Source organism: Eschscholzia californica, unplaced genomic scaffold (assembly GCF_041429995.1).
Source record: "Eschscholzia californica isolate CP2 unplaced genomic scaffold, dmEscCali1.0.p SCAF_1, whole genome shotgun sequence".
Taxonomy (NCBI): domain Eukaryota; kingdom Viridiplantae; phylum Streptophyta; class Magnoliopsida; order Ranunculales; family Papaveraceae; genus Eschscholzia; species Eschscholzia californica.
In genome coordinates, this window is record NW_028238198.1 from 9,450,751 (window position 1) to 9,467,178 (window position 16,428).

Here is a 16,428-nt window from a genome sequence, read left to right on the forward strand (position 1 = left end):
ATTAGTTATTTATCGGGTGGTGCTTCAAAATTAACTACACTTTGTAGTTTAGCTTTATATAATTCATCATCCCCAATTTTATTTCCTTCATATTTAATTATTACTATATTGTTCAATTTAAGCTTTTGACTCATATTTTTTCTAATTAAAAAATTAAGAGTTTCCATTTAATAACTTGATTAAAAGAGGTGAGAGTTGTCTTTTATCCCAGTTAACATAAAATAAAGACTTGTAATACTTTTTGAACTCTCCAAAAGTGCAGAAACATTCTTCAAAAGTCATTTGAAGAGTGCATCAACATCATTAATAAATATTATTAATTAGTATTTTAAGTAAGGAATAACAATATTTAATTAATCATGTTAAATGATATACAACAAAACACCTAAATGGTTTAATTCATGTTTATCACTCACTGAAGTACTTAATAATATTAATTGATAAATAATAGTTAATAATATAAAATAAAGTTTAGGTATAAAAATGAAGATATACAACAAAACACCTAAATTGTTTAATTCATGTTTAACACTTACTGAAGTACTTAATAATATTAATTAATAAATAATAGTTAATAATATTACTTGTTATTGTAATTGTAAAGGAATTCTGTAATGAGAGATTTTATAGGGCCCTCTCATTTTTGTTAAAAGGCCTCCCCTCAGTGATAATTTAGCAATTAAAATGGTTCATGGGGAGGCCTTTTAACAAAATTGGAGAGACCTTATAAAACTTCCGTTCTGTAAGTTATTATTTAATTAATAAATAAGGTTATATAATTACTAATATTCATTGTTATAAATTAATATAAATAAAATAATATTCAAAAACGTAAAATAGATAATGTATCTATCCGAATTCTTATAAGTTTTAATTTAAGTTTTAAAGTACTTAATAATATTAATCAATAAATAGTATTTAATAATTGTTATTCTAATGATTAAATAATATTATAAATTACGTAACAACCCATGTATAAGAGCGGTGTCTTTAGAATTTCGTCATAGTAGAAAACCTTAGAAAAAGGAAACCCTCTTAAGTCCTTATAACTTAAAATCCTTCGCTTTCTTCCTCCCCTTATTATTTTTCAGCAACAAAGAGTCAAACCTAGAGAGGGAAAGTGATGGAGAAGGAGGGAATAGAAAGAGAAAGTGAAGGTGAAGAAGGATCATCAAATAGGCATCTTTGGTGGTTGAGTTACTCTTTGTTTGTGCTACAAATCAAGTAAGTTTCTTCTTTCCCATGATTTTAATAGCCTCTTTCATAGGAAATCAAGTGATTAGATAGTATTCATGAACCCTAAACTATACACGAACAAAATTAGAGTTAGGGTTTATACCATAAATATCCGATATGTCAAATTCAATTAGATATCAAATAAAATCAGGAAGTATGATCACTTGGAACCACAATTTGATGTTTTTGTAGGGTAGAAATTTGCCTTAATAATTAAGATGTGAAACATCCAAACTTTAATGGTAGTTGTTATGCATTATATACACCTAGACTTGTATTTACATGGTATATAACTATTTTTCAGCAACTATACACATTGATAATAGTGACATAAATCACCTTATTATTATGTTTAATGGGTACGACTTTCATAACTAGACTTCATCTTGCTAGTTACCATGATTAGGGTATAAATGCATATAATTTAGTAATTAAAATTCAGCAATAACATGAAGATTATACATTGATATTGTGGTTACAATATGGATGAGTTATTTGCCAATACTTGTTATATTTGATGAACTCATTATATGCTATTGTTGAACATGAAAGTATTGTGTATGAAATGATTATTGATTTGCGTTTGTGATGTTGTATTATGATGAGTTGGTGGGAAGTTGATGAGATTGGTGATTGGTTCGGCCCTCTCTACCGAATGTTTGGTGCGGTGACTGACGGGTTTGCATCGTAAGGCGTACTGAGGTATGACCTGGGTAAGGAGCGTATGGGGGCGACGTTAACACAAGGATAGCCTTGTGGACCCCACTCTCATGCAACGTAGGTTATGGGAAGGTTCGGGTGAAGGATCTGATTTCCCTGGATATACAACAACTTACCATAACACTTGTGTTTATTTGTTAAATGTTATTTGCCTATGCATCTAGTTGTCACCATTTCTTATATACATGGAGAAATCTAGTTAACTTAATAGCTCTTGAGATTGTCTATTAAGGTTCTAGGGATTTGGAAATCTACTTGTTTGGTTCTGACTCAGCCTATTATTTTTCAGGTCAAGGAAATCAAGAAGTGTCACCTGTTTGAGTCATAGTTAGTCTTGGAGGAGCTTTCGTAGCGATTTCATTTCTTTTCTTAGGTAGTTATTTGGAGTTGCATCTCCTAACTAGTAATTTCTTTTATTCGTTTATTTTCGACCCACGTGTCGATAGTTTAGAGACCCCATTCTAGTTTTGTGAACTCAATAAAGTTTCGTTTAGATGATCTATTGTTTCTTATGAGCTTCATATGTGATGATATTTGTCTCTTTTGATGAGTATACCGAATATGTTTACTGTTCTGCTGAGAGATGTTTCAAGGTTAGATTTTCATGGCGGCCGCCGTGAAAATCTGGACTTGGGGCGTTATAAAGTAGTATCAGAGCTCTAAGTTCATAAATCCTAGGGGCTGTGTCCAGGGTTTTAGATAGCTAGAAGCAGTAGTGGCACTTTAGTCTTTACTTGGGTGTCGTGCGTGACATTTATTTAGTTTCTCTTTTTGTCCTTCTCTTTGTTAGATCCATGAACGAAGATGGAGCTAATGGTAGAGGACGTCGTAATGCTCGCATCTGAGGTCGAGGTACAGGTCGAGGTGCAAGCAGGGGGACAAGTCGAGGTGCAGGCAGGGGGATAGACCGAGGTGCAGGTCGAGGAGTCGTAGCTGAGGAAAGAGGATCAACAGGAACTGTGGGTACAATGACACAAGCTGAGAGCAGCGCAACTCCACTTAAAAACCCGAATAGAGGGGCAACGGTGACTATTGACGCAGCTGCATTGCAAAATTTAATTAACATTGCAGCGGAGGCTAAAATGCGGGAACAAGGTCAGACTCAGATTCTAACACGGGAAACAAGAGGTCCTGTGGTGAATCAGAGATCAGCGGCTGAGACGACTTAGTTGCAGTATTATCATCACTTCAAGAAGATGGGGCCACCAGTATTTGATGGAACCGCAGAACCTATAGAAGCACATGGATGGTTCCAAAAGATGGATAATATTTTGTTGAATCTCGAGTGCTCAGATGTTTATAGCAGAGAATGACGGTATTCCAGTTGGAAGGAAATGCAGCTTCTTGGCGGGATACAGAAGCTCGGTTAGTAGATCCTATGACTATGACATGGGCACAGTTTAAGGATTCATTCAAGGCGAACTACTTTCCCTATTGAACACAACAGAAAGTATCGAGGGAGTTCCAAAATTTGAAGCAGGGAGAGAATCAGACAATCTTAGAGTATGAGCAGGAGTTTCATAGATTATCATTGTTTGCAACTCACTTCATTCATACTGAACAGGATAAGATTAAGAGATTTGTGAATGGGTTGCTCCCTAACATTGCGAGGCAGATCATTGGGAAGCCTAGTTTTGACACTTATCAGAAAGTGGTGACATGTGTTAAGGCACAAGATGACTACATTCAAGAGATGAGAAAGCAGAGGAGTGCCAAGGGAGAGATGTCACAGAATCAGAAATAGAGTAGTAATAACAACAAGAACGGTGGTAAGAATCGAAACGACCGCTATCATGGGTAGTGTGATGGCAAGAGGCCTCGTACAGATCGGGATGATAGAGCAGTGGTAGCAACTGGTGGACAACCAGAACCACTAAATGGCAACTAGGGAAGACAGAGGGATTTCCAAGAGACTTGATACAATTGTCATGAGCATGGTCATAAAGTAGCTGAATGTCCTAAGAAGAATGCGGCCCGGACTGTAATCAAGGGCGACAACAGGACCATAATCAGCCAGGAAGGTTACAAGAACGTGGTCAGCAGCTGCAGCTGAATGTCGTAGTTCCTAGAGATGTTGAAGCACCTGCTGAGATAGTTGAAGGTATTTTTCTTATTCATAGCAATTTAGGAAGAGTACTATTTGATCCTAGTGCCATGGATACTTTTATTTCTGCTTCTTTTGTTTGCACTTTGCCTATAGTGGTTAGATCGATGCGTGAATCATTTGGTTGTGTCATCACCTTGGGGTGGATCTATAGTGATAAACCATATTTTTCGGGGTTGCATTATCAAGTTAGGTGAACGAAAGTTTGCTTGAGACCTCTTTGTACTCGAGTTAGTATGGTATGATGTCATCTTGGGCATGGATTGGCTTGCTTCATACCCATGCACTTGTGGATTGTTTTGCCAAGACAGTCACATCTTCTCTTCCAGGAGAAGAAGTGTATGTTGTATCTGGACTGACGAGACAGATGAGGGAGATGCACTTAGGTAACGTAGAACTGATAGAGCATCCGGTAGTGGGTAAGACGCTAGAGATGATTGATGTGGTATGTGAGTATCACGGGGTGTTCAACGATATACCAGGGTTGCCACCATGCACAGAGGTTGTTTGCATAGAGTTGGAACCGGGTACTGCACCGATAGCTCGATCTCACTACCGAATGGTCCCAGTTGAACTACGTGAGCTCATGGATCAGATTCAACAGTTACTCGACCAGGGTTTTATACGCCGGAGTAGCTCCCCGTGGGGTGCGTCTGTTCTTTTGGTTAAAAAGAAAGACGGATCAATGCGGTTGTGCATAGATTACTGGGAGTTAAATAGAGTTACTGGAGGTTCGATTCCCAAAAAAAGTGGAATCTATGGTTTATTGAACTTGATTTATTAACAATATAAATTAAGTAGTTTAGTTGGGCTTTAGGTCCGCAAGTCAGTTGACTTTAGACCGTCTCTAATAGTTTAACTTGGTGGTTATCTTGCTTATCACATCTCATTGATGTATCAACGTCATTGTAATAACCATCATACTCACTTTTAAAAAGAGGCACCTATGCAAGAGTCCCGGGGACTAAATGGTAAGGGTACGCCTCTACTTTAGCTATAGGCACTCTGAGCATCTTTGACTTCAGAAATCAGGTCAAGCAGTTTGTTAAGAATAGAGTAACATGATCCGCCAAGTAAATTAGGCCCATATTGAACCATGTCAAAGGCACACACGTGCACCTGACTGCTGTCAGAGCCGCAGAGGTTGCGTATACGCAGTCAGGGGGCAAGTTAGAGAGAGACATAGAGATTACATATTTTCAAACATAGATGTCAATTATTATTATTTCTACAGAGTATTATTTTTGCCATTGTTCTCATTTATATTTAGAAGCGAGAAGGGGGCAAGTCAGAACCAGATAGGAAATGAGATAGAAGGGAAAGAGATTGATGAGGCGCGAACATCGGGACCTGATGGCCAGCACCTCTCACTGTTGCTAACGTGAGGCCGCCTTCATACGTTACCACCCACCCTGCCACTTCCTTCTTGTGAAACCATGCTCTCCACCCTTCCTTCACTTTCAACCCCATCTCATTCACGCTATACCTCGTTGACGTCACTGGTACCCTTCCATCTGTATCTCCACTGCATCACGTTTAAAAATGGTTAAAATTCATCTATGATTAAAGTACAAATATCTGCAAACGAGAGAAAGTAGATGGCGTAAAACTATCGTATAAATATATGCTTTTCTTAAAGAATGGTTAACAAGAAGATCAATTATGCCCACAAAAGCCATTACCTACCCAATATAAATACAATAAGAAAAAATTCTACATGTATAGACTTTCAGGATTGAAAATCTCTTAACCATGAGACACGAACGCTGGTTTTGAAATGAATTAAAAATCTAATGTACACATCCCAATCAAATGGGTATGTACGTGTTTAGATATGAACACATAGCACCTCCGATAAGAAATTTAAGTATGGGCGACTTCTTATGTGTTGTGTTAGATATTATTGTTGATTTAAGATGTGCATTCAAGGATTACAATTTATATGTACCTGTAGATCCAAATTCGCAAACCAGCATTTAAGAGTTTATGGAGAATTGGGAGTATCGTGTCGGGGGAATCATTCCATCTCTCGATGACATTGCTGCAAATTAGATTCCAAAACATGAGGCATGTTAGATTCAAACACATGTGACACGTACGACAAACTAAATGATTAGATATAAAGAATATATACTTAAATGAAGCCACTATGACCTATACAAGATATGAAAAATGTTATAATAAAAATAAATTAGACACCAAATGAAACATGCTTTTTCCTAGACCCAGATTATAAGCACAGTACCTTCATATTTCTTGGATGTCACTAACACATTCACACCCATACCTAACCAAAACCTAACAAACACAAAAAGATATTGATTTTGCATTCTGTGGGTAGTTGAGTTTACTATTCAAAGAAGGCAGATAACAGAGGCAAATGTATAGTGACTCAATAATATAAACCCTCTGTAGTATATGAATCTTTCTCATTTATTGAAACAGAGGGAGAAAGAAGGTAGATACCAAAGGCAAATGTACAGTGTGACTTGTTAATATAAACTTTCTGTAGTTTGAATCCTTCTCATTTATTAAAACAGAGAGTTGAGATGCAAAAGTTTGTGTCAGAGTGCATTCTTGGGAGTTCTAGAGGATACTGAAATCAATATAAAACAACTGTGGAAGGACAAAAGAATAGTTTGCAATTGTTATTTTGTACGACTGTGGCGTAACCCGAGTTTGGGTCGTACTGGACCCTCTAGGTTCGTGGTAGTTGGGCCAGGTTGGGCTACCCTTGGTTGGCTAGACGTAAGAGTCAAGCTTGAGCAGCTACATTGTTATGAACGTCTTTACAACCGATGTGAACAAGTATGCTTGCCCGTTAATACTTAATGAAAAAGGAGGCATTGTGTATAGAACTAACAAGGTCTGTACACATACGTACCTATTTAGCGGGAATGTCTTCTTTAGATTTTAGCTCACTTCAAATCCCAATAAAATCTCACACAAAAATCACCAAGTAAGGTTGGTCTCTCATGGTGTGTAACATCTAGAATTTTTCTTAATGAAAGGACCCTCATTCCAGAAATAATGTAGACCCAAATCAAGAAATGGTCCAACCATGTCAAGTGATGAACTTAAGCTCAAAAAGGGATGAATTATATGTTATGCTTCTCGAGTAACATATCTTCCATATTATGGACTCTTAGGGCAGAGCAGAGATTCTCTACGATCAACTAAATCCGGTAAACTTAGACAAGTGCCTAATTCACCCATATTCAATGATCCACAGGATTGAAACTTAAGAAGTTGCGTAATGTGGAAAAGTTTTTCGCTCATTTACTAGGCACACATGCCCTTCTTTAGCAAGCTCTTGCTTATCTAAGACTGACAGAGGAAGATATTATTAATTCTGTTCTAGGAGTAGTCCCAGCTCCATGGAATCAGGTTGTTGAACGAGCGATTCCGACCCCTCGATGAATATAATGGGAAAAAAACAATTTATAAAAGTGAAATTACTCTCAAAGTAAAAAAGCAGTGTCACTCATCAATTAGCTTGAAAGAAGTGGGGTTGTTAAGTGTTAACTGAAATGTAAAACTATAAATTTTATATGCACACCAACCGTCTGTCAATACATGATATATAGACATCTCACATGAGGATAACTCTAAAATTGTCCGTCCCCAAGCCAAACTTGTAAGCAATTTGCTTAGGAAACCCTCGTCTGAGAGATTTGTGTGGTCCGTTTCTATATACAGTACTTTTATAGTTCTAGTGTAACATCTCGTATTTCCAGTGGTTTGTTTGCCACGGCAGACCGTGACTTAGAACATATGGCGTCACACTCGTAAGTAGAAAAGAAATACCTGCATGGAGTGTACGGATACTCGAGGTGGGTAATATTGGCGTGTAGGGCTCTCTGAACATCTTCTCTGTTGAAATATTGCTCAACGTAATCGTCCGTACATTGGTCATAACCTGATGGTAGTTTGTGCCAAAGGTCCTGAAATCAAGATAACACTTCATCCTAATATACCATTCTAGGTTAAATGCAGTGACGTTACTAATCAAGCACCAAAAAAGGTTTAGAAAGAAACAAAAGAGCATAGGGTTTAAGACATTTACGTGTTTGGTGAAAGCTCGTGGTGCCACTAATAGTTTGTGAGTAGATCGTTTTCGACGACCAATGGAACTTAGACAAATAGGAGAATAAATGTTGTAAATGTTGATTTCAGAATAAGCTTGGAAGAAGCCTTCGACTGCAGGGGAGCATAAGTTTGTTTCATTTCCATTCTTGAAATTACATTCTTTAAGTATAGTGTTATACATTTGATCTGAGATAATTGCATGGCTCCAAGCATACTCAATAAATCCTTGTTGATCGGTCGCTTCATGAATTACAGCATTTCCAATCTGACGAATGAAAGTGCACGTGTTAAGTCATTAATTCTTTTTTACTTTAATACGAACTTTAACCCATCAAATTGATTATTAAAATTGTAAAACTTTTTGGGAGAGAACCAATGGTCTAATTGCATTTACCATGAAACCCTTGAAATTAATGAAAGATTCCTTGCTGGCAGCTTTGTTTCTTTCATAAATTAGTTCAGCTAGTTGGGGAACATAATGACCTGAATAATGAATTAGTAACTTAGATTAGTAAATCACTTTTGTAGTGTTTCATTGTTGTTTTCCTAAGAAAAGAAATTAGGTTAATTGTCTATTTTAATTTCTAATTAGAGTTTATATCGATCAACTATTTCACATGCTTTAAAATAATGTATAATTTACCTGCATAACTTTCGCCAGTAATGTAAAAACGGTTGGATTTGAAGTTCGGAAACCTTTTAAACCATTGGATTAAGAAAGCATGGGAATCATTGGCAGTAACTTGATCACCAAGATTTCTTAAATCATTTGTATCGTTTGTATATGAGAAACCAACCCCGACAGGAGCTTCCAAGAACAAAACATTTGCAGCTGAAATCGAAAAGAAAAAAGTTATCAATTTATTTCGACCTTATTAAAATGATCAAACTTGCGATAAATAAATACTATACGTACCCTTATTCCAAGAGAATTTGTTGAGAGTGATTTCAGAGTGATTGTTGCGGATCAAAAATGGACCCAATTCTTGTGCGGCACCATATGCAATTGAGGAACACCCTGGACCTGCATTAGTTGAACATGACACGTATAATCGTCAATACTAACCTTACACGACTCCAGTTGTCAATCCAAATGCGAGACCAGAAAATAAAGTCACAGACTATGCTAAAAAAGAAAAAAATTTGAACACAAACTAATAAATAGTAGATGTTCGTGTAATACTAGTTGTACATAAACCTCAGAACTCAATTACAATTTTTATTTAGTCAGATCATTTTTTTCAGACCGAACACCATTCTCCATCTAAAAAACTGCATAATATTTGGTTGAAGATGTTACACTGGATTTTTTGGCATGAAATTCGATCTGATGGTCTGAATTTGCTCAACAATCTCCCTCTTGATGAATGAAGCGTGACATCCGATGAGCTTTATGAGTACTCATATATGGTATTACTTTTAACTTTTAAGGGGTCCGAAGTAGTGGTGGTGGTGGTTAGAGCAACTCCAACCCCAGTCTGTCTTAGGCCGAAAAAACCTTTCACACAAAATTTTTGGCTTCAGCTCAGCCTCAAAAATTCAGCTCCAACCCTATTTCTCTTGAAGCCGAATATTTGTATACGTGGGAAATGCGTGTGTGACGTTTTTGTTGGTGTGCAAGAAACGTGTGTAGTTATGTGTATATACAAAATACGTGTTTAAACTATTTTCTAAATAAATTTTTTTTCCACGGTTGAAAAATTATTCGAGGACCGTCACTTTTGTTAAATGTATTTTAATTATTAATGTGAAAGTTTTTTTAGAGTTGAAAAAAAATTAAAACTAATTACATTAAAAAAACGAAAAAAAAATAGGAGAAGATCTTGGCCGTTGGATTTTTTCCAACGGTCAAGATCATCCCCAACGGTCATGTTGGGGACCTTCAGTCGCACCTAATGTTAGGGGCGACTGAAGCATCGGCTGGGGCCTCCGCCCCAACCGACTGGGGTTGGAGGGTCTGGCTGAGACCAAAAATTTGAATTTTTGGCCTCAGTCAGCCCCGGGTTGGAGTTGCTCTTATGGCCTTATCAGAAAAATATTGATGGTGAAGGAGAATTCACGAAGAAAACTAACTTTATGTCTGACCATCATCCGACCGAATCTCAAAAAGAGTACACGTTGCCGAGTAAGATTCAGAGAGAAAGTTTATAATTTTCTTTCTCTAGATCTGTCCGCTGACCATATACTCAGGTCCCAGACTGGGACTCCATAGAGGCCGGTCATATCGTTGATTCACGAAACCCATGCACCCACCTGACAATAGTAACCCAAGGGAGGAGGGTGGGATGAAAGACCTGTAATTTTCGAGTGTTTTTATCTTCAATAAGGACAAATCAAGAAAAAGGTGGGGCCACCCACTTTTCTTTAACAGGTCATCATCATGAGGATAATGATGCTTCCTTACTCTTCTGCTACAAAATAACAACAAACAAAGAATCTCTTCTCCTTCTTCTTCTTCTTTTTCTATCTTCTCAAACAGATTAAAATCTTGTTTCAGAATACTCTACATTAGAAAATTTCTCTCTCTAAAATCTTAATTTCAATGCTAAGAACATAAATGGAACTGCAATTCACAAAAATTTGAACTAAGCGATTCAATCAGAATCATCAAATAAAAAATTTTATAAGAAATTGAGCAATGTGCATTAACATTATTGTAACTGTTTTGGAGAGAGAAAGTAGATAAAAGAATCTAGAGAGAGAAAAAAAGAAGTAATTACCGCCATTGAGCCAAAGGACTAATGGTTTTTGTGAAGGATTTTTTTCAGCTTCAAAGAACCAGTAAAACAATGCCTTTTTGTCTACTTCTGGCCGGATTCTTACGTAACCGGCGTAATGTCGGAATTTCACTTCAGGTTGTCCCGGTAAATTCGTGACTCTGTCTGATTCTTGCTCTGAAAGTTCATTCAACTTCTTATAATCTTCAGTTACATCTCTGGCTACTACGGCAGAAACTAGAATCGTTAATACAAGAAACCGGATTGGTAAGCAGAATTGGGAAACCGCCATTACTGGAGAGATTAGCTCTCTCTCTCTCTCTCTGTTACTGTAGGTTTGAATTTAGTGGGTTGAGAGGAAATATCCAGTCACTTATAAAACAGAGAAAGAGTGGCAAAATGGTAATAAACTCATCAAAATATATCTTTTTGTGGAATTACATTTGGACAACTGGAGGGGGAGGGGGGCACTTGGGATCTTAACCTAGGGTAGGGGTGGGAAAAAGACCCGCCACCCTGGATTCGGCCCCGAACAGCCTGAACACGATGTGATTGTGGGTGTCCAGTGACCGGCATTCTACCCGAGTCGAATCGATAAACCTGACCGATTGATATTTTAGACATTTTAATCTTATATGTATGGAAATGACTACTTTTCTTATTTATAAAGTTTTGTATCTCTTTCATTTCAAAGAGTTTACAATGTGGGACTATGTTTTATGGGTTTTGTTTAGGTGAAATCTTAATGAGTATCTTTTGTGGGCACTCAAGCAAAAAAATAAACATTTTATTCTGTAAGTTCATGTTTCTAGAAAAGAATTGGATAAAGAGATTTGTTGTTAATTACTACTTCTTATACGAAGTATTATATAAGAGACTACAAAGGGTTCGGATTGATTAAAATTTGCATCAATCTATCAAATTGGTTGACCACTGTTATACTAGATCTTATGTTTAATGTTTTGGAAGGAGGTTCACCACCTATTGGGACAGTAGTTGAACACTCATTTCGGTTGGAGGTTACATGTTCATTTCTCACTAAAAGTGGAAATCTATGAATATTACAAATAATTGTCGGTAAGATAGTGTGTGTGGTCTTTAGGGTATATGATGGGCCTAAAAGGTTACCCTAAAAGGTCTCCACCCGCAAGTATACGGGCGTCAAGTAATAAGTCCGGTAAGACCGGTTCGTTCCTCAGAGACTAAGTTAAACTAATTCTAACCTTAAAACTATTGAGATTTAAAATTGGTTTTGATGGTGATAAAATAGAATTATAATATAAAACTCAAGAAAAATAATTAAATAAATAAATAAATAAATAAATATTTCGATATTCAGAAAAAGGGAACCTAGGGTTTTCGAATCCGTCTTCCTAATAATTCTAACGACAATTTAATGTTGATCTAATTAGAGAGTTCTTTATATAACTCAGGTTTTAGTCCATGAACGGTCTAAAAACCCGGAAGATTTTATCGTTAAAATGGTAAAAACTTTAATAAATTATCGAGAAAACAATTATTATGACTTCATTTAAAACCCTAGATAAGAAATTTAGTTTCTCATGATGATAGATGGAAGTTTAACTAAATAAATGATGGGAGAAAAGTAGAAAAGTTGGATTTCTTACTGATTTTGTAGCCAAACAGAGCCTAAGGAATTGAATTTCTTCTGTTTTTCTGAAATCTGCCAAACGCACCCTCTGAGAAAACGATTTTCTCGTCTTCCCGGAAATGGTTTCCCTCTGGGAAATTTATTTTCTCACCTTCTTCAACCTCCTGTTTCTCTCTCTAAACTTTCTGATTCTTTCTCTTTTCTCAATCTTTCTGTTAATTCTCTCTCTCTATCTCTCTCACAAAGATAAAGTAATTAAAATCAAAGAGATATAAAATTGAAATAAAAAATTACCTCCATTAAAGCTCTCGGGTTTCTCTCTCTCTCTACAATCTCTGTCTCTCTCTCTCTCTGTTTTCAACCTCTTTCTCACTAAGAAAATAGAAAACAAAAAAAGAAAAGAAGAATCAAATAAGAAAACCGAGATGATGATCTCTCTCTCTCTCTCTCTAACCCGTTGCTATATTCTTCTTCAAAACCGTTTCTCTCTCTACTGTTCTATCTCCAAACCGATTATATTTTCTTCTCACTCTCTCTCTCTGATCTACTGTTTTTAGTTGAGCTTGAGAGGAGCCCCCAGCCGAGAGATCCAACTCTCTCTCTAACTCTACTTTCTTCTCTGAACCGTGGGTGGTGCAGCTCTCTCTTTCTCTTCTCTTTTATAGACTTTAGTTGCCCCAGCCCCTCTCTATTGTTTCTGTTCTGATTCGAATTCCCTCAATCTCTCTCTCGATCTTCTCTCTCTCTTCAATCTCAGTTCTTCAAGAAATCGGGATAGAGACGAATTCAAATATGGCTAGTTGTTAGGTGAGTTTGATCCCGTGCATCGCGGCCGACGAAAAATGGTACGACTCCTGCTCTTGGATGTCGCCACGTGTCTCGGCTAAATCGGGACCGTTAAGTAATCCCGTGTTTTGATAATAGCTTGGTGTACTCCTGACCGTGACAGAAGGTGTCCCGCGACTTCTCTGGTCCCTCCGATGACTTCCTGGATGCGCGCCACGTGTCCCTCTTGACCTTTGGTCAACTGAATTTGACCCAAACTTTGACTCGCTCTATTTTACTCATCCGAACTCCGATTTGACTTCCGTTTTCGCCTACGGGTTCGTCTTGGACTCTACTTTCCATCCGAGCACTAATACTGATCATGAAATCAGAATCAGCAAATGACCAAAATACCCCTTGTCTGCGTTTTCTCCGACTTTTATCCGCTTTGCACACATAACTCTGAAAAAGGTACCTGAGTAGAAAAAGGAGTAATTTCATGAGAGTAACTGCCCTAGATAGACTAACTTGTCCAAATTAAGAGACTCAGATGGGACATTTTCATGTCTCATCAAACATCCCCAAACTTAGATTTTGCTAGTCCTCGAGCAAAACAGAAAAATAAAACTAACCCTAATTCACCACTTTCGTAGGGAATCACGATTGCACTTAGCACGTGCAACAAGCCGTTAAACCTCTAGGTTACCCAAGAGGACGAGTTTTGTCTCGTGAGGGTTTGCAGTGAATATACCCACAAAATTCAAAAATCAAAAATGCAAAAGGGTCTAAATATGATGTGGACTAAAAATGTTCATCCGGTAGATTTTCGAAAGTTAATAGAAATGAAATCCAAGTCAATCAAACCATACAAATGTTAAAAATCTTTTCACTGGTAATCAAGACTCGAAGTGCACATGACCAGCCAATATAAGTATCATTTCGGTTCTGAAAAGACAAGACCTCGATTATCGTCTCGATACATTTCGCCTCGACTGCTGCCTCTCGGTCATACACTCAAAAATCAAAGTCACTCAAGAATGGTTCACTCTATGTGTTGGTATGAATATGAAGGAAAACTCAACACATGAAAAGACGGACTAAAATTCGGTGGACGACTGATCTCAAAGAAGGAAACAACCACTCATATGGGATGGGGAAGCTAACCAACTCTTCTCACCTGATCTACTATCTAACAATGCTTCCTAGAGGCAGATAGACACTAATGAGGATCTGACTAGAACTCCTGAGAACTCGACGTCTTCAAATCTTCAAGAACTACTTCAAGGGATAAACACTCAAACAAAACTACATAACCACTTTTTTCTTGCATTTTTCATTTTTTCATTTTTTTTGTTTTTTTTTTTTTTTTTTTTCACTACTGACTCTGGTAAAACTCAAAATACATATCATACTTTCTTCACATTATTCTTTCCTTGGGTAAAATTCTATTCACTTTGCTTCATGCCTTATTCTCAGGGTTTTAAATGATGAAGTTCCTATCTTCCTATAGTTGACACTGTTTTCAAGTTTCTCAGACTACAAGAGAAGGTTTGCATTCCTGATGACATCCCTAGTGGTTGTAAAATTTGAACTCAAGAGATCAAATGAGTTCTTCTTTCAATATTGCGAGGTTGAGTAGCTCTTCATTCTACTCGGAATTAGCTCAGAAGAGATCACTCAAAACAACAAGAAAGGCTCAGAATCTCACATAGGTTAAGTCTCAACTAATGATCGATCAAGTTCTCTCAGAAATGTCCACTCTTCACCTATCTAACACTCACATGGCTAGTGCACAGACAACTTCAAGACTCGAAATTCATGGAAAAACCTTTAATAAACGGATAGTCTGACGAACTAGACTCTATAACTATTAACAAGCAAAAACAACTAGACTCACATTTTTAATCCAAAAATTAAAAATTTTGAACCCTTTTGAATTTTTGAAATAAGGACTTAGCAAAAATTTCAATCCCCTATCCCCAAACTTAAACCAAACATTGTCCTCAATGTTTTGAAGACTATGCAAAAAAATAAAAGGGTGAAGGGAGAGATATTACCAGATTCGGAAGTCCTATGCATGGGTTGCCTCCCAGAAAGCGCTAAGTTTAACGTCTTCAGCCAGACGAAACAGATGGTTCGAAAAATAGAAAAAATTATACCTACTGGATTACAAAAGTGTAACTAACTGTAAACCAATAATCGATACATCTGTGGGTCCACCCAAAACACAAAGTTTTCAGTGAACGATAGTCTCACATTTTCGTAACTTGGTGATAGTGTAAGTGAGACTATCAAGAAAAAAGGGCAATCCCCAAACTTATACGACAATAAGGTCGTTAAGTTTGGCACCGCACTAGAGAGAGTACAGACCGGATATAATGGGTCTTCATATGGATGATCGACAGATGGAGTGAGTGCTTCAAAATCTACACATGGTTTTGAGAGACAAAATACAAAGCAATCTAGAGGACTATCAATGACACCCGGACTTAAACTAGGGTTCTCTAAAACAGGTACTTCGGGTTCCTTCAATGGAGAAACCCTACTATCAGACTCACAATCCCTAGAAGTCGAGTTAGATAGTCCTTCTATAATTTCTTTTATCATGTTATCATCGGTGTCCCTAAAGAATTCTAAATCTTCGCCTAAATCAGGCGAGTCAATCCTCTTATTTAGCAAATTGGTCAACCATGATTCATCATCCTCAGTTGAGTCAAACGACTTCAAATCATCTTCAACTCTAGTGAACTCTTCATTATGGTCTGAATGGATTTCAGGTTCGATACAATGAGAGGATATCTCAATATCGGGCTCCATCATTTCTGAGATTTTAGTCTCAATAACGATGTTGTCGGGAGAACTATACTCCTCTAAAATTGTATCCTCATCATCATAGTACACAGGACACTGTGGACCGTACTCTACATTCTCATGGTGATCTTCTTCTATAATACTGGTTGTTATTTCTTGCAGAGGTCTACAGATATTGTCAGTCTTTTCTTCTAAAGTCTGACAAAACTCGAAAGTACTCTTTTGAAGATCACTAATAGTTTGGGTCAATGAAGATGATCCTAAAGATGGAGAGTCAATAGTTTCACCGTTATCCCACTGAAGTTGAGACACGTGTGAAGCATGAGACTCTTCATTAATCCTCCTTAGCGCACTAATAGACTCTTCATGAACCT

At 37.1% G+C, this 16,428-nt stretch overlaps 1 protein-coding gene and 1 long non-coding RNA gene across 2 annotated transcripts; one reads left to right on the top strand and one right to left on the bottom strand.

Moving 5' to 3' along the window:
- Window positions 1–1,037: 1,037 nt before the first annotated feature.
- On the top strand, window positions 1,038–7,585 carry LOC147563923 (uncharacterized). The gene is made up of 3 exons (XR_015225637.1): window positions 1,038–1,224; window positions 2,246–2,329; window positions 2,747–7,585. It is a non-coding gene; the product is annotated as an uncharacterized LOC147563923 (long non-coding RNA).
- LOC147563924 (serine carboxypeptidase-like 35) lies at window positions 5,257–11,499 on the bottom strand. The gene is made up of 8 exons (XM_086641793.1): window positions 10,870–11,499; window positions 9,066–9,173; window positions 8,793–8,981; window positions 8,544–8,632; window positions 8,127–8,414; window positions 7,868–8,004; window positions 6,009–6,101; window positions 5,257–5,585 (listed from the first exon to the last, which is right to left on the bottom strand). Exons 1-8 carry the CDS (start codon window positions 11,156–11,158, stop codon window positions 5,327–5,329), a joined length of 1,452 nt encoding a protein of 483 aa, XP_086497919.1. The 5' UTR covers window positions 11,159–11,499; the 3' UTR covers window positions 5,257–5,326.
- Between the last annotated feature and the right edge of the window lie 4,929 nt (window positions 11,500–16,428).

Bases quoted from the DNA above. Each gene is read 5' to 3' on its own strand.
- LOC147563924 (XM_086641793.1), bottom strand. From the start codon at position 11,158: ATGGCGGTTTCCCAATTCTGCTTACCAATCCGGTTTCTTGTATTAACG. The intron at 8,415-8,543 runs GTAAATGCAATT...TTCATTCGTCAG, and splicing joins TTAATTTCAAGGGTTTCATG to ATTGGAAATGCTGTAATTCA. The intron at 8,005-8,126 runs GTAAATGTCTTA...TCTTGATTTCAG, and splicing joins CACGAGCTTTCACCAAACAC to GACCTTTGGCACAAACTACC.